At 43.9% G+C, this 23,396-nt stretch overlaps 1 protein-coding gene across 1 annotated transcript in view; it reads left to right on the top strand.

Moving 5' to 3' along the window:
• Positions 1-4,458: 4,458 nt before the first annotated feature.
• Positions 4,459-23,396, top strand: part of rapgef1b (Rap guanine nucleotide exchange factor (GEF) 1b) — a 41,583-nt gene continuing 22,645 nt past the window's right edge. Inside the window, exons 1-2 of the mRNA XM_077496505.1 lie at positions 4,459-5,003; positions 22,946-23,091. Of these exons, the coding sequence (XP_077352631.1) occupies positions 4,976-5,003; positions 22,946-23,091 (174 nt within the window). The 5' untranslated portion in view covers positions 4,459-4,975. The remainder of the gene's footprint in view (positions 5,004-22,945; positions 23,092-23,396) is intronic.

Below are 23,396 nucleotides of genomic sequence, written 5' to 3'. Positions count from 1 at the left end.
AGTCAGTTCCTCTGCTCGCGAGCCCTGAACTGAGCGTCTTCTCTCCTTTTTGTGTCGTGTTTAATCGATGTCAAACAGGTAACCCTGACAGTCGGCTAGACAATATTTTCTTTTTTTGTTGTGTGTGTCAAGTTTTACAGTAAACTTCAAGTGGGAGTGCCAAATAAACAGCTTTGCTTCATATTTGGAGAACCTGCGCAAGCGAGAGAGTGAGAACAGATGCTGTGAAATACTTTGGAAAGCGTGTTTTAGTACGTTTAAAGCATGCGGGAGGCTTAAAGCTATTTAAGAAAAAAATTTTGTTTATATGGTCTCGCTATGTGTCAGAATTTCACCTTCATGAAGTTGCACCTGGAATAATATCCCCTGCAATAATGGGGTCAACGTACTTTACATGTGCATTTATACACCTCAGGCCAGGTGCTCAGTGAATAAGCAAAAGGCCGCCTCAAGAGACACGCCCCCCCCCCCCCCCCAATTGACCCCAACGGCTAATAGAGCCCGAGGTGCGAGAAAGCGGGAGTGTTTTTTTCCGCCTGCCTTTTTTCTTGTCCTTTGGTCCGCTTCAGTTAAATGTCAGTCAGGAGCGCGTCTCTGAAGCCAAGACGCGGGCTGTTGAAAGGCGGCGTTTACAAAAGAGCCGCCCGACAATGCCTGCCTCGGCACATAAATAATTCCTGCCCGGCCCGGCGCGTGTTCACGTCCGACGTCGAGCCGCCTCCTCCTCCTCCTCCGGCCTACTGGTGAAAACATTCCGTTTGGCTTGCTTTTTTTTTTTTTGTGTGTGCGTGTACTGTTTTTTTTTTTTTGTTTTCTCCCTTTCCCGCGCCTCCTTGTCTTCCACGCGACCTTGTCAACACGTTCGCTCTCGGCAGTGACGGAGTGTTCCATTCTCATGCAGTATTGAGCAGGTTATGACCCAGACATCTTGTCCGGTTCATCCAGCAGCTCTCCATCGTCGCTCGCACGCACGCGTCGAGTGCCATTCATCTTAATTCCACCATGGAAAAGGCCAAATTTAGAGCACACGCGTGTTTTTTTTTTTTTTCTTTTTTTTTCTTAAGTGTATCGAAGTTTAAGTCTCGCAATAAGCTCGCGTTCGGGACAAGAGGGCGTGACCCCCGGCCAAGGTTAACAGAGCTTTAAGCTCGCCCGTCTTAAAAAAAAAAAAAACAGAGATCAGAGATCAAACACGGTCCTCACTGTCTCATGTCTTGGGCTATATCGAGACGCCTTCGTCGTTCCGTGGTTGGCTGTTCATGAATTGTTCTATCGTACAGTGAGAACCTGTTTATCGTTTAAACATCGACAATGTAGACTTCAATAAACCTAACATAACACCATGCTGCTTAACTCATTGACTGGCAACCATTTTGACAGAAGCAACCCCCTTTCACTGCTTTGTTGGATTTTGACAGAATTTGAAACAGCTCACAGAATATTTTTTTATATTTCTATAAAATCATGGAATCTACCAAAAGAAAGATGAAAGTCTCTCATTTCACCAGGATAAAGAAATATATTTGTATCTGTTTCCGTTTTGCAGCAATTAGCATTAGAATATAGCTAAGTTTTATCATTATTCACAAATCTATTTCAAATTGTAATAGAGCTTTATTTTATTTTATTTTTTTTAAACATGGCCCTGGTTGATCTCCTTTGCTCCTCTGCTGCCACCTGCTGGCCGATTGTGTAATAATTACCATTTCCTCAACTGCATTTTTCAGTTTGAGAGGCTGCATCAAAAGCGTTCTGTATGCTCTAGCATAAAAAAACCAACATATAAATACGTCTTTGGGACACATAAAACATTTAAAATAAACGTATTTATATGCTTTTGGGAGCAAATGAGTTAAGAGGCTAAAAGCTGGATCAACAATCATCTACAAACAAATATGTAATAGATGGAATATAAATGATGTTGGAACTTGGGATGATGAGGTGAGTTTTATTTTTTGTGAAATAAGGCAAAAAAAACAAACAAGAATCGACCAATGACAAGTTTAATCAATCAATGAATCAGTTTTGGTCCTCCATAGAAAAACTGCCTTTTTTGTACGCCACAATTTCCAAAGAAAGCAAAGAACTGAAGTGAAGTTCCTCACACAGAATGATGGGGAACATGTGAACCTCCAGCTGGGAAAGGAAAAGGATTAAAAAAAATCTACTATTTTGTGCTCCCTTCCTCATAATAACACATTAGTTTCAATTAATCGTCATCATAAGAACAAAACAAGGCCACCATTTGCAGCGCCCTTACATTAGGAGACCCCCGCCCGACTGTATAATCAGCACATCTCATTTGCAACATCTCTGTCCGAGCTGCAGCACAATACTTTCATCATTAGTGCTTGTGCGCCACCTTGTGGCCAAACGCTTGATGGCTGAAATGCGAAAGTACAGTAGAGTTACTGTAAAGTAGAACAGTCAAGTGTGTACCTGTGAAAGTTGAGGACAACTTTGACACTTTCAGACAGGTACTAATGTCATAATATAGTAGTTTTGTATTTGATACAATATTGCATTTGATTAAAATTATTTTTTTTTAAAAACAACCCTTCAAACCCATAGATGGTGGCAGTGGACATATTTGCGTGTGTAAAACAATATAATGCATAATTTGGATGATGTCAACAAATTCTGGTTCATGATTTGAGCTTAACTAATCAATAACAATCGCAAGTTGATTTGCATATGTTAAAAATGTTGCGTATAAGCTTGGTAAGTTTACAACACGTTTAACAGCAATATTAATATGGCGTCCACTATAACAGCTAAAAACATGAGGTAAAATGTACATATATATATTTTCCGTGTTCTTATGTGGGGGGGGAAAAAAAAGTCGAAATCATAAAAAAAATGGGCAAGTGAAACAGGTGGACCTAAAGTTGTAGCCGATGAGTGCAGTTGGCCAGCAGATGGCAGCAGAGTCACGTGTCATCGCCATTAAATGTACAGCGAGTTCAAAACGAGGAGGTGAAGAGAGCAACGCCGTAGAAACGCTGGGTGGCCTTCTGATACACCCATACAACTTGTCTCATACTTTTTGGTCGCTCCTCGGGGGTTGTTGAAGCGCTCGTAATCCGGTGAAAGTGTTCAACGCTTTTCATTGCGCCTGCAGGGGGCGCTAAACTTTTTGTTTATGAGAAAGAGAGAGAAACTGCATACTCGCGTTTCGGCATTGCGGATTGACGTCCCCAGATTTAAATAAAAAATAATAAAATATATCTGAATTTTTTTTGTTGTCGTTTTTTTTTTTTTTTTGGGGGGGGGGGGGGGTGTTAGTTGTTGTTTGGCCCCACCCACCCCTCCTTTTTGTGGAATAAATGAACACGACACACTGTTTTTTGAACAATATTCGGTGTTTGTATTGTTTTCCCCCCTTTGTGCATTTTAATGGGCTTGAATTAGTCTTCGGATCTTCGCTATTTGGAGGCCGGTCCGGTCCTTGTCCTGTCCTGTCCTGCCCCCCCCCACACACACCCCACTGTACTCTCTGAAACAACACGAGTGAGTGAACAACGACAAAAAGAATCAGTTTGTCCCCAAATCCGCTTGTGGAGACGAGCCAAGAAGCAAGCGAGCGTAAAGAATGCATCTCGCTCCTGCCCGGACAAGCCTGCTAAGGAGTCCTTTTGTGTTGCCTGTGTGCGACTTTATTGTAGCCTCGGGGAAGGTATTCCGATTTGTCTCCGCCGAGCAACGGGTGCGGCCTTCTGCGGCTGCTGGCTGGCTTGATCAAATAGGGGCCAAATAGCAACTTGGCTGATCACTAATTCAACACGCGTGACGTCTGCGCGTGCATGCGTGTCAACAGGCACTCGAACCAAGCTGACCTAGATCACGCCAAGCAATAAGTAAGTCCGTCGGTGAGTCGGGTCAATAATTCATAGAAAAGGAAGAGTCGAAAAAAACAAAAGATTGCATTTACTTTCACTTTTCATACAACACAGACAGACAACAATACTCGGGACACCTCTGGCGGCCTACAGTGTTTTTTGTTTTGTTTTGTTTTGTTTTATTTTGGGGCAAACCTGAAGGGGAATGTGGGTATATTAACAGTGAACACCCACACTTTTTTTTTTTTTCTGGTGAAGGATTCAACACCCACATTTTTTTTTGGTGGAATGTTTCAGTAAACAAATTTTTTCCAGGTAAAAGCCATAAACACCCAATCTTTTTCAGTGAACGGTTCAACACCCACACTTTTTTGGTGCAAGGTTTCAACACCAGCATTTTAACGCCCACACTTTTCCAGGTGATTTTTTTTTTCAGCACCCACCACTGTTTCAGTGAAATGTTTCATCTAGAATTTTCTCGGTGAAATGTTTCAACACCCACACTTTTTCAGTGTAAGATATAAACACCCACAGGTTTTGTCACACCTGCAGGGGAATGTGGGTATTTGTACATTCAACACCCAGAATTTTCCCTGTAAAAGGTATCTCGCCCGGTGTAAACTTCCCCTCCTTCGGTGGTCCCGGAGCTCCACAAGTCACACACACACACACGCGCCCATCCCCTTGTTGACAGGTTGCCGTTGCTCATTCCTGCCACGGCGGGGCGCTGGCACGTCGGCTGAGTTCTCGCTCAATCGTCTCTGGCTGGCTGGCTGGTTATGATTCCCCACAAGCGAGTTCACGGGCTTTGCCACCAGACGTCAACGCGTGCGCGTGGAGTGTGGACCCAGCGACAGCTCACCCAGCGACGGACCGACTCAACCGAGGACCGGAGTATTTTCTTCCCCCGCCCCTCCTCCTCGCCTGGACCCGCACCATGTGTGTGGAAGACGGATACATGAGTTTAAGCCCACCGGAACCGTCTGACGGACACTACGGTGTGCGGAAAAGGAGGGAATAGTCGTCGTCGTCGGTGACGACGGCGGCGGCGAACCAGCTGCGAGGCGCCAGCGTTTTCTTTTTGTTTTTTGTTTTTTTGTCGGAACCGCCGAGTGCGGGCCACCGAGTGGAAGAAAATGTCGGGCAAAATCGAGAGTAAGCAAGGTAAGACTCCGACGTGTAACGGTATTCAGGCCGGGGACGTTCGTTATGCTACCGGGGTAACATTCATTGTGTACGCTGGTCCAATCGGGCCTCGTACGTTTTGATAGTAGCTTAGCGCTTTAGCATTTTTTTTTTTTTAAGGGGGTTGGGGGGGCACCGGCATCCTTCCTCGTAAGTAAACACACAGCGACAATGCGAGATTTTGGCTGCGTTAGCACAGCCGGACATACTTTCGCTTTTCGCCGAAGACGAAGCGAGTCGCCGGGGTCGCTTTCATCCGGCCAGCTAAGCCCAAAGACGAGGGGCGTCAGGCGGCGTTTGGAAACGGGTGCTAGCCAGCCCCGCGGCTAACGGTTAGCCTTTGGCTCGGCTTGCTGCTTCGAGTCCTTCTTGTATGTGTTCCCAAAGACTACCACGCTTCTTCGCTCACTTTGGCTCATTAATAGAGCAAAAATGTCTAAATATGTCATTTTCAAGTCTCACGCACGAGACAATTCAATCACCAAGTCTTGTAGTCATACCTGCAAATATATCTGGATTGAAGAGCCATGAGGTCAGTATAATGACATCATAGGTCAATTTATCCAACCCCGGGGGTCACCAACACAGCTGCTGGGTTCACCAGGTAGCCCCCGGGGACCGCATGAGTAACCTGTTGTGAATCTAGCTGCTTTGTGATTTCCTAGGAACCTTGTAGAAAGGATAATGAAAGTAGAAACAAGTGAAGAGATTTGTTTGTTTTATTAGACAAAGAATGCCTTCTCATTTATCTCATGAAAAATGATTTCTGTGTCATTAGCATAATTGCCTAAATGCGCCTAAAAGTCACATGAACAAACATTTTTGGAAAACAAAGCCAAATTCAACAATCAAGAAGAGTCCAGTTGCCTCAATTCAGCCTTTACAGTTTACATGACCTGGATGATTGATAATCTACACAGACATAACGGGAAAAAAAATATTTAGAAAACATTTAGGACATTTTATTGATTTTATTGGGATTAAGTTAAAAATGACTCAAGCATTTATGACGTTAGGCAAACCACACGCATAATTTTCACATCGATACAACACTTTAATCTTGGTTGGTTTTCTTTTTTAAAAGAAACTTGTGTATCTATTTGCAGAATAGCCCAGTGAGTCAATTTCTTTTTACATGTCACTTTAAAGCTCCTCTTCTCAGATGGAGACAGGAAATGGACAATGCATATTAACTATTGCCAAACAGATTTATTTGCATTGTTTTTATGAATCCATTTCATTCATTCTCAGATTTACTTCATCTTAAAACCAAGAGTCAAAATATTTTTTTTTTATGTGATCTTTAAACCGAATGACAATCAAGTCTGTCTTTAAATCCCGCGTGTTCAATTTGAGCCTCAAGTATTTACATTTCTGCCAAGTAACTAGTCACAAACGGTGACTAGCGACAACTTGAGTCACCAAAACAATCACTCGAGTCCAAGTTGCTGCGTCTCGAGTTGACTCAAGTCCAAGTCACAGTGACTAGTTGTATAAAGTTATAGTGACTGGAGTCGCCTTCTCGTGTGTATATTATAAAGTGTCATTAATGCAAAGGAGAAGGCAGGAAAAAAAAAACACAGGGTGTTCCTGTTAGTTTGCATTGGCTGATGAAACTTTACACCCAGTGGCTACTTTTGCATCCTCGCTTCAACCAGCTGTCTTCTGACACACGCACAGACACACACGCCAAAGTGATGCATGGTTGACGGACGCACACACGGGAGGGAGAATTTCCCATTGCCTCACAGACGGATGAGTTTCATATAAGAAAAAAAAAAAAAAAGGCTCAAGAGTCAAGTCATCATCGGCACTTATCGGTTCCCGAAGGCATCCGATCCTACCGTTGCCCCATCAGCATGTCGGATGTGTTCGGAATCCGTTATCACAGAAGAGGATTAGGTCACTAATTCCCACTGAGAGGATGATTGAAGAAAGTAAAATGGAGTTCTAACCAGGAGCTAAAGGTGAAGTTGGTAGTGTAGTTTCATGAAAATTTGTTACTAACACTCTTCTTTTCATTTTGTAGCTCTCTTGTTTCTACAGCTTGCAGTGCATATGTGGATGCTAGATTTATTTTTAATTTTTTTTGTCTAATCAAAATACAGCTTCTATGTTGCAATATCAATCAAATCTATCCAACTTCAACTAAGTTAGCAACGGTTAGTCATGTTTGACGAGCAAAACATAAAAACATATAACATCTATTCTGCACACAATAACGCTTTACATTTAATATCGGCATCAATAAAATTGAATCGAAAAATAGAATTAAGTAATTTAATTATTTATTTATTTTTTGGTAAAGAAGCCAGACTTTCTGAAGTTCCTTTTAAATTTTGAATAATGAAAAATAAAGTCAATTTGTGCGACATAAATGGCAAAGTGGGTGACATGGTCTTGTTACAGATTAGGATATATATTACAAAATGTCAGGATATATATATATTTTTTTTTATTCTAGTGTGTTGGCTTTTGTGAAAATAATATTTAATTTGGTTTTCTGCGACTGACTGGTCTTTCTTTTGCCTATTTGTGTGTTTTGATAATTTAAATGTTAGCTTCTTTCTCCCAAAAAAAAAAAAAAGTCAATCAGAACAGTGACTTTACCACTTTTTTTTTTGGGGGGGGGGTCTTTTGAGACACCTTAAATAAAAATAAATTAAATACCAATGCAGAGGTGACTCACTGAGCATTGACTGCTCGTCTCTTGGAATCAACCCACTTGAATGAATCACTTGTCATGTGTTTTTTGTTGTTGTTTTTTTTGCATCTCTGACTTAATATTATTTTGCTGTCACAGTGTTGGAAAAAGTGATTACCTCCTAACCCCCAAATGTGACGCAACAGCTTTGGCATTTGAGCGTTGCGAGGAGTTGTGTTTTATAATTAGCCCCGTCTCTCTTTGTGAGCAGTCAATGGGAGAAGACAGCCTGGTTCTATTTTTGGGTCTCCCCCAACGTCCTCACCTATGTGGCACGTGTTGGCCGGTTAAAGTTCCGGCGTTTACTTGGATTTAGTGCAGATGTGTCAGTCATTTCAGAGCGCACTACAGTTGAACCCCGGTTTATTGTGGGGCTCCTGCAATGCGTGTAAATCCAAGGTATCGGGAGGCAAAAGTTTTTTTTTTTTTTTTTTTGCTTTAAAAAAAAAAATATATATATATAGTTCTTTTGATTTACACCTGCCACATGCTTTAAACACAGTTAAACTTAGAAAACACTCTTAAGTATTTCTTAGCGTCTGTTTGCACTCTCTCGCAATTTACACAAAGCAAAGTGTGCTTACTTCAAGCTGTTTATTTGTCAGTCTTTGTTGTAACTCAACAAAATAGAATTGAACATTGTATATTAAAAGCCCTGTAAAGTGAATTTATAATTTCTGAATCATTATACATATTTGACAATAATGGACTTTGCAGTCCGGTGTGAGTTGTCCTTTCCCCAATATGTAAGACCTTGAGTGCCTTTGTGTACATCAGCAGCCGTTGGAATTGTAGCTAGCTATCGAGGCTGTGCCTACATTCCGTTGTGGCCACTTTAGAGCGCCTCGTTGTCGGGCTTGGTTTGCAAAGCTCTTTTAGAGCACCTTGTTGTTGCCGCATGGAAAAGCCCTCTGACGATCTGGTGGGATATGTACCAGCCACCAGAGGTGGATATATTTTCCTGGCTCAAACATGTACTTATGTATCGACATGAAAAAGATGTTAGATCCATTTTCTGCAACCTAGCGCGGAAACACTTGCAGAATGGTAAACAATCCGGGGGATGCACTCAGGATAAACCCCCTGCGCTCAGTGTGATAGGCTGCAATTTTGAGGTTTGTCGGTTGCAAAGTATTTCACCCACTCAATGAAAGACTTTATTTTTTTTCCCCCCTCCGCGTAGATTTTGCTGCGCTGTAATTATTGTGATTTGTATGGGAAAAGCAAGCCGAGGGTGGAGATCCTTGGGGAAGGCGCTGGGAATCTCTCCACGGTCAGGAGGAGAGTCGTTCAGCGCAACGGATGGGTCGCACGTCCGCTTCTGCTTGGACGCCGCTGTCGATTCGCGACGGAAGGCTAACGGTGAGGCTTGCGCGACAAACCTCTCTGCGGTCGGTGGCCTATTCTGCCGAAGAACCATGGATCGTACGGAGGTTGTTTTGGAAGACGGCGGATACAACGCAACGCTGCTACTTTTCACTGTTTGTCTACGGAGATGAGTCATCTGTTGCGCTCGCCGTGCGCCGCACAGCGGGCCGTCCGCGGGCGGGTGGCCTTTTGCGATCCCTGCCCCGCTTCAGCGCATCCCCACGCCAGCGAACTGGGTGGCACCTGTGGTGCCACCGCCGGCCTTCTGCCCTGTTAAACCACGACTTTTAAGCGCTTCATGCCTACCCCTTCCTCCTCCTCTGCAGCTATTTGTGGATCTTCCCTGGAAGAGTGGGTCAAGTGAGTGTGATCATGTTGAGCGTTTTGTGACTAATTCTCAGCAGGGCTGTGAAAAATGTCAGTCGCAACAGCAGACAGCCGTTAGTTAACAGACGAAAACTGTCAGTCGGGTTCTCCCACGGGGCCTGTTTGGATGGGCAACGCCAGCTGGAGGAGCCAAGCCTCCTCCGAGGACACAGACTCGTCTCTACCAGGGGACCTAGACGATGACTACTCAGGTAAAATGTCAATTTGTGATCCTCATGCACTGTAAAATTTGTAGGAGATTCTGGAATATTAGAAATATCAGCAGAACATCACGCATACTTTGGTAAAAGCCAAAAAAAAAACACATTTTTGTTATAGTTTCAGTTCAGGTTCCTTATAGTTAGTCAACCACGTAACCATTTCACACCTATTCTTTACATCTATACAGCTACTATTTTGTTTGGAGTATTTTTCATGTTTTTGTTGTTGATGCTCGCTTTGAATGCAAAAATGGCCTCCCCGGCGCAATGAAATGCAGCAGGGGACATTCCTTTCTGGGCTTTCTGTGTCGTGTGGCTTTACACAAGGTGCTCATTTGCTCGGCCTAAAACCCTGGGCGGACCCAGCGCGGGGAGGCCGCTTTGCCGGGCCACATCCTTCCGTCGCAGGCCTTGCGAGGGGGGGGGGGGCATTGCTGCTTCAATTTGAATGCATTGGCATATGTAGGTTTAGTGTTTATAATGACTCACAATACCGCATTGCTGATCCTCAAGACCTTTGCGCACCTGACCTCTGCACAGACAAACTGAACAAGGACAGTATAGTATAACTGCTTTCTTATATAAATCCATAAACAAAGGGAACTTGCAACTGAATTGAAGATAATCACACATTTTTTGACTATCTTCCTATAAACCAGTACATGTCTTAACTAGATTTGCTGTAGGGACTGACCATACTCTCAAATTTGTTTCCTGTTACCAGTGCCCGACAAACAAAGGAATGGACATAAGCAATGCTGCCTCATGGGGCAAGGTTGTGTTCACACTGTGGTCTTAATCCAGGTCAGTAGTACCAAAGTATTGTGGTATGTGCAGCACCGTGGTGCTGTGATCTTGCCATTCTGGTGCCAAGCGATCCTGGTTTTGCACATGCTGATGGTTTTTTTTGACTTGGGAAGGTTTGTTGTCGGGGGAACGCATCCACCCTGGCCAGCCTGCCGGCAACACGTTGCGTCTCCGTAATTAGGCTAGTTGAGCATATCATTGTGTAATCACCAGCATTCCGTGGCGGCATAATGCGTTGTTTGGAAAACATGACGTTGGCGCTCGCTAAATCAGAGAGTTTAGCCCCAGCGGGGATGTTGTCAGTTAGCCCTGACCTTGCCGCTTAGAATGCGCCGCAGACGTGTGCAGCATTGATGCAGCGTTTTACTGGAACCAATGTGACACTGTGGCGAGCACAGAGTGAAGATGGGGTAGGGGCGAACTTCATATCATCTGTGTGGGAACCCCAATAAGGATCCCAACTACTTATGCATTTGACCGTGCTTTTGCTGTTATTCATTTTTTTGTGGCTAGTTTTGAACTGATGTCAAGTCTTGAGTTTAAAACCTGTGGAGTAGAGGACACCAAAGCCTCGCTGAACGCAGTTCTAACAGTTCTTGCCTTGAACCTCCATTTTGCATGCACTTTTGTCAAGTCAGTCGCGAGTTGTCAGGCTGTGCTGGCGCGAGTGTGTCAAAGTATACAGGCAGCTGCCCGCTGGAGTTGGCATACAAGGAAGGGGGACGCCCCGGAGTCGCTGCCAGTTTCCGATGGCATGGTCTAAATCAGGAAGAAATGGGAGGTCCGACTCGCCTGAAAACAAGTCATCCTTCTTGTGCATGAATGAGTGCAACCATGGTTCAGAGTTGTGTATTTCTTTTACATTTTATTTTGTGCCACTCGCTGTCAATTCTGGCACCATTGGGTGGGTCGTCTCATCCAATGAATGACGAAGCCTGGTGTCCTCTGGGGCACTCATTATCGTTGCTGATGGAACCCGGATAGCTGTGGCTATAAATATGCAAAACCGAATCCTTGAATATTTGCGGTTTAGCGTTCGCAAATTTGCGTATTCACAGATTTTTTGGGGGGTTGAAAAGATTAATCACTCTTCACCGCCAAATCAATAATTGTTTTACTTAATTGCCATCTGTCTGAATCTTGGTGTTGTTAGGGTTGATTCATTGATAGATGCAGCTACTAATAGCCCTTATCCATTTTGCAGTTACATTTAGTATTTACAATATTCCCTTGCAGTTGTAATTCTGTGTAAATATAACAAGGTTTCGTTCAAGGTTGCAATGTTGTTTTTTCCTGTTGCAAGGAAAATTGGACCTTTAAGATTTCATGCGACAAAAATATTGGTTTTCGTCGTAAATGTTTGCCCCTCAGTGGTATCACGGCTTTAAATTGCAAAGGATGGAGGAAGGGTATTGAAAAGGACAATAATTGTCTCTACAAAGTCACATCGCCAGCTACTGGCCTGTCATGCTTATTACAGCATTTGATGCTCTGGAAAAAGAAGCCTTGTGGCGTCACTGCTACTCATAAATGCTAATTGGTGTCTACAACTTGCAGTGTAAACACAGGCGTCATAGCCTCCCACAATAGTGAAGCGCTGTGCTGCGCTGCGACTTGCCTTTGACCCACATGCCTTTCGCCACTGACACATTAGCATCTGGAGTATGTTCCATCAAATGCCACTCATCTTTAGAATTCCACTTGGGTCCTATATTTTCTGTTCTCCGCATTACAGTCGCAAAATAACAATGAATACCTATGACGGGAATTTAGTTGAAAATGTTTTAAGTACGTGTGCTTCTGCTGAAGTTCGGCGTCTGAGTGCGTCTGTCACCAGTGGCAGCTTCATGCTTCTCGCTCCTCTTGCGCGTCAACGCAGAATCTGTTGTTTTATTGGGCCTCTCACACCGAGCAGCTGCTGTCTGTCGAAGGCTCTGAACTCATCTCGGCAGATTGCTTTGTTTTCAGACTTGATGTTAGCGCGGCTGACAAGCCGGGTATTTATAGCACCTGGCGGTTCTCGTTTGTTGGTTGTCTGCCTGTCAGTTTGCCGAGACGCTGGCTTCAGATCTTAAAATGGAACTAACGCGCCAGAGAATATCTGAAGTAGCCGCAAAGTCACTGGAATGTTCAGACTGCTTTGAACAAAGTCTTAAGCCCCTTACATATACATGCTGCGAAACAGGCGTATCAGAGGCTGAATTTAATAAAGGCTACATTTCTCTGTCTCTCTTTTCTCCCTGCAAACAGAAAAGTAACCTCTACAAAGTGCCGCTTCCATCCATCTGTCTGTCCGTTTGCTCACTGGACAGCAAATTATAACATTTACAGTTGGAACCAACATAAAAACACAAGATGAGGAACTGCTGTGCAATTGTTCTGAAACAAACACTAGCGCTGTTCGCATCGAGTGGGTTTACTACATTTGGGGCAGACAGAAGCTGCAAACTCTGTGCTAAATCCTGAGTGGGTGACTTGTGTATTTCCATAAAAATTGTCGTAAAAATTCTCTGATTACCTCGAGTCATTGTTCACAGGACCTTCAGCTCTGGACTGTAATCATCTCCCTCATTTCCACCATCTTTTGGATTATGCACCCGGGGGTAAAATACAGTATGTTGGGGTATCACTTACATCAATATCAAAGTGGCATTCAAAGCAGGCCCTCGCCCCCTCCTCAAATCAAATATCTGTTGTGCCAATTCGTGCACACAAAAACCTACAGTGAGGTAAGAGAGGGCGTGGTCTGGGGTGTGATTATGGAGGCACTCCATGACTGTTTTAAACGCACAGTTGGGATATGATTTATGGAAGCGACCACCTACAACGATCAAACCAACATAGATGAGCATGCCATCCCATGTCTTGGTCAGACTACATCCACAAGTGTTCGGAAGCACCCAAACCAACCCCAAAAACCCCGAGAGAAGGATGGAAGATGCTACAGGTTCCAAACTCACCCTTCAAGTCACAAGTACCATGTAAGCAGCCATTTAAAATAGATGCACTCCTTTTTCACGTGTGAGGGTATTGAAGTACCTTAATTAAAACCCATTTTACTCGAGTGGCAGTGTTGTCTGGCCCGGCCTCAGTGAGTCAGGTTTTTACACGGTCCCGCCTGCTGTGAACAGACCATGTCGTCATGTCCACAAAAGAGGGAGCGGTGTTTGCTGAGGGACAGGAAATGCAGTCAACGGCCTTGCTCTTGGCGTCACGGGGGGAAGGAACAGGAGGAGTAGGAACCCCCACCCCCCCAAAAAGGGGGTGTGTCATTTCCCATTCTGAATGCTCGGCATTACGCGCGAGCATGTCAGGAGCCCCATTTAGCCCTCACGTTCACAGGACAATTTGGAGCTCTGGTGTTGCCGGGTTGCTTTGGTCATGCGATCTTCTACATAGAGCAGGTTAACCTGTTGTATCCATATATTGCCATTTATACAAATAAAGATAGGGAAGCACTGTCGTAGTTCAATTTGAAAGCAACTTTGCCATCATCCCAGAAACATGGAAGCACTCATGTAATCTTATGTTAAACCCAGAGACTGACATTTTGCCCAGTTGGGGATAATCTCACATTGGGACTCATTTTAGCCACGTGGTGGCAAATTTGTTCATACTTTGACCACCACTTTCTTTCACTTATTTTTATAGTATAGTGCATAGTAGGGCATAGTGGAAGCTTGTGCTTTTGTGTTTCTGCGTGCAGCATATAGGGCAGTTGGATGACCTACTCCTTGGGGCGAAGTCCTCCATATAGTCAATACAGCTCCACTGAAATCAAGTCATGTTAGTTTTTCTTTGCAAAGGGTGCATCACGTTTTTGCTATTGAGCTTTGTCTGTGGCCCCCCACAAATAGCTGGCGACCACTGCATTATTCTGTAACATATGATTGATTCTGTAAAAACAGGCTCATGGAAATTAGCATAGATGTTACTGTATTTATAAACCTTTAAACAACTGCTACTTTAACACATCAATGGGCCATCAATGCTTAAAAATAGAGTGCACAAAATACTGATGTGTTCTTTCTGCTCTGTGGAAGCAATTAATATTAGCTAAGACGAGTAGCGGATCTTCTCTTCCTCTTCTTGCGCTTAATTGCGCCGCATCTGTAAACTTGGAGTAGACTTAAGTCATTTTAGCGGCACGTGGTTCGACAGCGAAGGAACGCGGTTTTAAATTCAGACTTGGCTGTATCCAGTAAAAAAAAACAAAAAAACAAAACCTAATCTGCGATATAGCACAGGAAGGGTCCCTGTAATGTAAATCAAATGGGATCTGTTGTTCCGTTAGTTGATTTAAGACTCTTGTCTTGTGTGCAATTTGCAAAGTCTGCGTGGCCACGCACCCTTGACCTAGAAGGGAAATGAACGTGTGAGCTAACAAGCCATGAATGACTACACAGATGGAAGAAAGTGTGTCGACGGTACACAGAGAGCGCTTTGGGAAGGGGCTTTGTTGGTGTTGACCTGAAACAGAGAGACTATTGAAGCCAGGGGCCTATAAAAGGTTTATGCCGCCACGCCGTCCGTATACTACGACACGCACGCGTACTACGAACCCTCTTCACATAACACGGCTGGCCTACATATAACCTCGTGAATGGACCGTTTTGTCAAAGTCTCGTGTGAATTTGCACCGATCGAATCAGGAAAGAAGTCCTCCTTTCTCAAAGCCGCTTATTGAAGGAATCTCCTGTGGTCTGTGATGTGATATGATTTGACATCAGCCACTGAAAAGACACTTTGTATGACTTATGAATGTTAGCTGTAGCACTACGTCAGGCTCCCTCGTGTGTCCCGCTATTGAATAACACATTTACGGGCCGTTGAGAGAGACCTGCAGCTCCCACCCGTTTCAAGTCATTTGGTGTGTGTATCGCACGACATGGCTGCCAAAGACGAGAAGATATTGCTGTTATCCATAGGGAAACGGTGATCCAATCAGAGAAACTCTTTACATATTGAATATTAATGAGAAATCGGCCTGTTCAAGATCCATCCATACATCCGTCATCTACCGCTTATCCAGGGTTGGGCTGTGGTTGCAGCAGCTTTAGCAGGGAAGCCCAGACTTCCCTCTCCCCAGCCACTTCAACCAGCTCCTCCGGTGGGATCCCAAGGCATTCTCAGGCCAACTGAGAGACATAGTCTCTCCAGCATGTCCTGGGTTGTCCCAGGGTCCTCCGCTGGTGGGACATGACCGGAACACCTCTCCAGGGAGGCGTCCATGAGGCATCCGAACCAGATGCCCAAGCCACCTCAACTGGTTCCTCTCAATGCGGAGGAGTAGCGGCCCGACACCGAGTCCCTCCCAGATGACAGAGCTTCTCACCCTCGCGCTGAGGGAGAGCCCAGACACCCTGCGGAGGAAACTAATTTTGGCCGCTTGTATCTGGGATCTTGTTCTTTCGGTCACGACCCACAGCTCGTGACCATAGGTGAGAGTAGGTCGATCGACCGGTAAATCGAGAGCTTTTCCTTTTGACTCACGTCCTTCTTCACCACAACGGAACAATGCAGAGTCCTCATCACTGCAGACGATGCACCAATCCGCCTGATTGCTGAAGATACTTGAACTCCTCCACTTGGGGAAGCATCTCATGCCCGACCCGGAGAGGGCATTCCACCCTTTTTCGGTTAAGGACCATGGTCTCGGATTTGGAGGTGCTGATTTTCATCCCAACCGCTTCACACTCAGCTGCGAACCACAGCTGCTTGGAGCTCCACAAGGTGATGACACCAAGACCTCTGATTGGAGCCTCGGTGGATTTGCAGAGCTGTGTTTGGGCGTGCCTCCGAGCGGCCAGCAGAGTTCGTGTGTAGCAGCTGTGCAGGATTGGACGTCACAGAATGCGCGAGAACTAGGTTCAGCTTGAGAAAAAGCATTGGATGAGAATCAGATGGTGTGAAGGCGTCGTCGTTCCAACCCCCCATAACAACACTTTGTAAACAGCAACACAACAAAAAAAACGGATGACGACACTTTGCTTGTCCTTTTTTATGCTTTTACGCATTCTCTTGACTGCTGTTTATTAGAAGTTATCAGTCTCTGGTCATCTCTGGCATCAGGTTCGAGAACAACAATCCCCAACCACCGGGTCGTGGGCCAAATGTCCCAAAACCTTCTTTTGGAAAGGAAAAAAAAATCCCAAAAGTGCTAACAGTTTCCAAAAAAAGGAAAGCTGCATTTGAGAGTCCTCCTTAAAAATACGGATTTATTTATCTCTGCAGGTGATTCTACAAGAAAATATCATTATGCACTAGTATCTTAACATGAAACCGGTCAAAAATCATTGGGCGCCGCTGCTTGTCGGGAAATTCGTATTTCATGTTGGCTTTTCCAACAACAGCGTCATAGCAGCCAGTTATGGATCAAGCCTTTTTGTCAGATACGATGGATCGTTATTATGGATCGCCACGCCGCTCCGACCGGCACCCTTGCTTCCACGCAACAGTGCATCCATCTCATTGATAGTTGCTTCTGGCCACTGATGTGGTGCCACTTTGCTTGTCACTGACTTGACTACTGAGGTCCTTCATGGAAAATGCCGAGCAAGTTTCTCTTTGTGTCTCGTTGGCTTTTCCCTTTATTATTGCGTCCAATCAACCATTAACAAAGTCGACATTCCAATCCGGGGCTTGCTCGCCCCGGCCATGTCGCAACTCGTGCCGCATTGGTCCTTTAAAGATAAACCGAGGACATAATTGAGGCAGGAAGTTCACCGCCGCTACTACAATGGAGCGAATAAATAATTCACTTTGCACTCAACTGTTTCCTGTTGATATTCCCCCCCCCCCCCGCCATCTCTTTGCATTTCCCCCCACCCCCTTCTGCTCATCTTCTCTCACAAGCCTCTCGCATTCTGGTCTTGCTCCAAATCCCGTCCTGGCACCGTGTCCCTGCCATTAGTTTTTGACATGAAGCAGGCCGTCCGCCCGACATCGACAACTTTTATGGACAAATAACGTATTGTTGCACGCAGGGTTGTTGCTAAGTTTGCGCAAGATGAAGACAATCCTATGAAGCGAGTTATTCCCTAGTAACAGACGGCGTGTAAACAAATGTCTTTCGAGAGACCAAACTGCATACAGCGTTATCATCATTATAGTATTGGAGCAAGATAAAAGCCGAAAGTTCAAAGTTTTACAGATGCCTTTGGGAATACTTGTAAAAAATTAGATTAAAATTAAGAAACTCGTGCACTTGACACACAATTTGACTTTTTGGTCGGCTCTGCATGACAGTTCTAAGGGACCAAAATCTTATGTTTTGAAGTGACTCAAATATATGAAATAGGCACATCAAGCCATTTACTGTTTATAATGCTCACAGCATTGACACTAATCACTGATTAACAGCAAAAAAATAGTATTTTAGCTAAGAAAACAACATTAAGAAATACATTTAGAAAACTGCTGCGATTTCAACACACCAGTCAGTGACATACTTGTCATATTGTCAAATATACAGATTTGAAAAATAAACGAGCAAACATACTTTTGGCTTTGCCGTGGACTGCAGGAAACCCAACGCAACTTCCTGTGTAGATCATGTGACTTGTGGAATATTCTATATTATTCTATAATATGTTAGCGTAACAACTAAGATGGCATGAAAACGCCGAAAGTGTGAATTTGTGCTTTTTTTTCTTTCTTTTTTATTGTTGGAAGAAGGAATAACAAATACATACAGTACAAATAATGTAGAAAAAATGTAACACTTCTAAAAGATTGAACTTATTACATTTCCTGGTAAGTGTTAATTTTAGAAAGTGGGGACACTGATATTATTTTACATTTATAAATGTTATTTCTTGGGGACACAAATGGCACCCATTCTAACTCAGTGGCTTCATCTTCTTGGCTTCTTTTCACTTACCGGTATGACATGTTTTGTTTCCGGTAGAGTTCACACAATTTTTTTTTTTTTTCCCCCCTTCCTAAGCATCTCCTCACCAGCTGCTATGCCGACACTCACATACATGCACACTTTTGCTACATGCACGGGAACTGCAAGGGGAGGGCTCTGTAGCAGAAGTGGACAGCTGCGTGCGTAACCTTGAGCGCATCCCCTTGCATCCATTGAAACTGACGACAGCGAAGGGCTGACCAGCTGTCCTGTGTCGACGATACACCTGGACCGGGTCAGCTCTGCCTGTCACAAGCTCGGAGGTCACCTGCCGGTTGTCGTTCTCCGGGCCTTCCTGTGGCCCTCCTGATCAGGGATTGCCAATGCTTTACTCCAGTTCGGTCGATGCGTATTTGTCATCGCGATTCATCCTTCACGTCCCAGTGGCTGTGTCACAGATTTAAAGCCATCATTTGAAGGGTTTTGAATGTACGCCGATGCTAATTTGTAGTAGCATGCATTATGTTAGCATGAAGCTAGCAGAATTTTTCTTTATTTAACTTTTTAGTGTTTAAATTGTTGAACTAAAAGTTTTTTTTTATTTATATGGTCCGTCTTTAGCACAGTTGTCTCCTGTTGGAGGTGCGTTCGGAACGTGTTGTGGTTGACGATATACTGTAAATAAAACGTGTCTTTGTTCCTCTGTCTGTGCCAGTGACGTATAGTGACAACTTAATTAACTTCCTCTCAATAGCAGAAGGTACAGACGGTTAACCTGTCTACCTGTTGCCATTCCTACAAGAATAATAGTGACAAGATCATTATTTCAGTGTGTAGAGGGTCTGATATTTTTTGTTTGGTGGTGCGTCGTGAGAGTTTTCTGATTTTGATTTTGAAATATGTGCAACATGAAATATTTTGCTTCGTGTTGTGTTTATTAGTGCAGTTTCTCTGGAGAAGTCTTCTTCAAGTTCTTGTGACCAATAAGAAAAGCAAATCTTGTGGACCCAAAATGACTCATTTTGGGTCACTTGCAACATTAAACCGGATAAAAAAATAAATACATAAATAAAAGCAAAGGGTCAGCAGACCAAGCTGTCAGTATCGAGGTGTATTGGTTCATTTTTATGTTGATAAAAATAACAGTTTCGTGACTGTATTCACAAGCGCTTCCGCGTGATATTCACAGAAAGTATAATTGCAGAAGTGATAACTCGCCGTAGTGAGAATCAGGAACCCGCTTCAGTTCTTTTATAAGTGATGACGTGCGCTGCAATCGGCCTTATTCCGCTTGGTTTACTACGAACTCCCTTTTTGTACAGAAGAATGTTTGTTTTCAGTCTTTGTGTGTCAAAGCGGTGAAGTAAGAAGAAAACAAGAAGCCCAAATATCACTATGACAACAGAGATCACAAAGATTTCGGCAGGGCTGCGAACCCGAGACAGCTCAGCAGAGTATAAATAAAATTCAGGCAAAAAGAAAAATGTTTTGACACTGCGGTTTCTTCCTCTCGGTGCGCGCGGCGCTTTAAATTCAGCGTGAGACAAATTATAGTCGATGACCTCATCGCCTCGGTCGTGCAGCAGCAGCCAGTGAGGGCTGCTTGACGTGAGGAAGATGCTAAAGGCACGAACATGACTTCCAAAACTCACTCCATCCCGGCTTTTACAGTTTGCCGGCATTTTGCAGTGCGCTGTAGTTTTCTGTCTTAATCTCGCATGTCACAAAAAAAAATACCTCTATGTACTGATCAGAGCATCGCTATTGTTTTGCTAGCCGCTGATTGGCGGCTGTCTGCCTTATTTGCAGAAACGCCCACTTTTTGGAGTTGTTTTCATTGGCAATTATAAAGGATAATCAATTACAGTATGTGTGGATTGCAGTTGGATTTTAAACGTAAACAAGAAGTTTTATTTATTTTTTTGGGTGAAATTATATGGGTTATTTGAACATTTTAGGATTTACATAATACGCACCATTTAACTGTCAACTCCAACTGGGAGGGGCAAACAGCCTGAAGCAAGCATGCTTTTTTTTTGCCTCTTATTTGGATCATTGCAAGCAAGAGAGTCATTTATTCGCTTTCTCAAAGTGATGTGCAATAATTTGCCATTTCTTGATGGTGAGAGCATGTGATAAGGACTACTTAAAATTTGAGTTGATTTTTTTTTATGTTTATTTGTGTTTTAATAACTTAAAATGTGTTGGAAGCTGGAGTGGTTCAAATGTTTTGTGTGCTCTGTGTTTTCATGAGAAATGGCTTCTCTGATCTCTGTATCATAGATTTCTTGTAAACTGAAGAAGGAAAAAGTTGGCGGTCTCCCTTTCTGAGCAAAAGAACGAGGTGGTAACCGGATTGCTACTTTTTGTCGACAGTGAGCCGCGGCGAGGTGATGCGTGCAGCTTTGAGTGACAAGCAGAAGGAAACGTGGAAATAGTGTCGATGCGTGATGTAGTGACGACCAGCGGCCAGCTGTATTGATTGTGGTGGTGACTCAGCGCGCTGATGTCACTCACTGCACCTCATGCCCGGGCTGCCTTCCAGCTGTGAAACGTGGTCCTTCGGGGCCTCTTTAAACTTTGAGTTGAACAAAAGGGTCCACTGTGAAAGCATCTTGGAAAAGGATCCGAGAGACCACTGTCAAAAGGTTTCCACCAAGCAATAAGAGTCAGTACTGTTCGCATGTTGCCTTGCAAGTATTATGAAAAATTCACTTTTTTTAATCTTACTTCACTGCCAGATATTTTCAAAGCACAGTTCGCCATGTAGTGAAATGTTTTAGAAAGTTCGGACGACAACCAAAACTAGATTAAGAAATGACATGATGGAAAACAATTTGTTTAGAGACACTCAACTAAGAAACACTGAGTGGTGCCGGATTGCTTGGCTCAAGTTGGACGTCCGTATATTTTTTACATGGCATTCGTCATTCTTTTCCATTTCTCATGACCACGGCACATTTACTACGTGCCTACGACGACATCCTCCGGATGCTCAGTTGGAGTTTGAGGTGTCCTAAACTTAGCCAGCTCAATCGATCTCAAATCCCAAGCCATCTGCAAGGATCCGTTAGTCCTGACACTGGTTTGTATACCTGAATTTCAAACTGGCTCAGATCCTCAGCCAAGCCTAATGTCATAAATTTTGTTTTTTTAAATACCCAAGTGAAACCCTGATTCTTGATTCATGGAGTATTTTGTTTAACATGCGTCACAGACATGTAAAGACCTCTGAGAGCCGTTTCAAATTGTGGAAAAATACGACGACGATAATGGTAACCAACCACCGATCTGATCTGTCGTCTCTGTGATGTCGCTTGGCTATCGCCAGATCAAGATTCAGCGTTCCAAACTGTATCTGTCGCGCTTGGTGGGAACGTGGCTTTCACAGATTTCAACGCAATCAAAAGCATCTGGTGCGCGCCAGCCGCTGCCAAAACGTGGAGGCTAGCACGCCCCGCAGCTTTGTGCAGACTTGCGCTCGACGGAATCCTCTCACGATACGGGCCAGACCAACGTTGGTCTCGATTTAAATTCAAGCGGGCGTCCAACGTGCCTGTGATGTGATCTGAACAAGATGCGCGGGTCTTTTTGTGCTGTAACTGATGTTTTCAGACTTAACGTGCGAGCTCGCGAGCTAGCCGGGGCCTCTCGGCCGGCGGTTGGACAGCTAGCTTCTCCGCGGCGTCACCTCCTCACTTGGAAATTGAAACGACAAAAGCTGTTCTGCCATTTGTGGCATTCGGAGAAGATGCATTGTTGCAGCGCAGCTCGCTTGCTAACCGTACAATTATGAAGATGCTTGTCAGTCTCTGGCACGTTTTTCAGCAATCATCTACAAACGTATAATGTATGTAATTTAGTAATTTATCTGAATTACAACATATAATGAAAAATATCGTAGAGCGGCTTCAGGAAATTAGCATTAGATGATACCAGAGTTACAATCCTTCAAACAAAGGTTACTTTAAACACGAACAGCGTATGCAATATAACACTTACAGACATAATATTCTCGCCATTCCGTGAGAACGACAACTATTCGAGCAGTTACGCTTTAACCAAACTCCAAATTCAGACTCGAGAAAGTCTTAAGTAAAAAAAATGTTGTAATATGGAAGTGTTTGTATGTCTCAAATGTCTGTAAGGTGAATGTTTGCATTGCAAGTAGAGCAGAGTAATGCGGGAAAAAATATTTTTGCATGATTAATTAAACCAAGAATACAAAAAACATTCTGCATATATCGGGAGCGCGATATAATGTGGCATAGGTAACACTGTACCCTACTTAGGCACACTTAAGCGTCTAATTGTATTCATTGCTATTGATGTTCATGTGCTACAAAGGATGCTTTTCTTAATCTTAATATCATGGCACTTGAACACGTCAAACCAGCAGATTTATCCTCCAAGATAACGTTCGAGTGCCATAAACACGGACATTTTGCGTTCTTAAAAACCGTGCGGGTGTCGGGCCTTTCATTTGGCCGCCATTTAAAGACGACGCCATCTGGTTTCTTCCTCAAATCTCTCGAGCATGACTGACCGCATTTTTTTTTTTCCCTCTTCCCTTCTTCTCCCACTTTTCGCCCTCCGACCGTAGACTCGCAGCGGTCCCATCTGTCCTCATTTACCATGAAACTGATGGACAAGTTCCATTCTCCCAAGATCAAGAGGACGCCATCCAAGAAAGGCAAGCAACTGCAGCCCGAGCCGGCGGCCAAGTGCACTGAAAAGCCCGCTAACAAGGTGAGCAAGCGTGCGTGTATTGTGCGGGGAAATGCATCCCCTGTGCTTATTTGTGACTTTTCTTTTTTTCTTTTTTTTTTTTTTTCCCCCCCTGTTTTCCCGTCTCTTGTTTTATCTGTCCATTTTCTATTGTGTGTGTTGTTACTGTGCTGGTTCCCACAGCTTCCCAGTCCCAGGTGTCAAAACCACTTAAGAGATGAATAGAAGCGGTCTTGTTTCTTAAAATGGACTTATCCGCTCATTCTTTCACCTTTTTCTATTGTACTGTTGATTATGATTTTTCCCTGCTATGTACAGTAATTATT

Source organism: Festucalex cinctus, chromosome 15, assembly GCF_051991245.1.
Source record: "Festucalex cinctus isolate MCC-2025b chromosome 15, RoL_Fcin_1.0, whole genome shotgun sequence".
NCBI classification, from domain to species: domain Eukaryota; kingdom Metazoa; phylum Chordata; class Actinopteri; order Syngnathiformes; family Syngnathidae; genus Festucalex; species Festucalex cinctus.
This window is presented reverse-complemented; position numbering and strand designations above follow the sequence as displayed.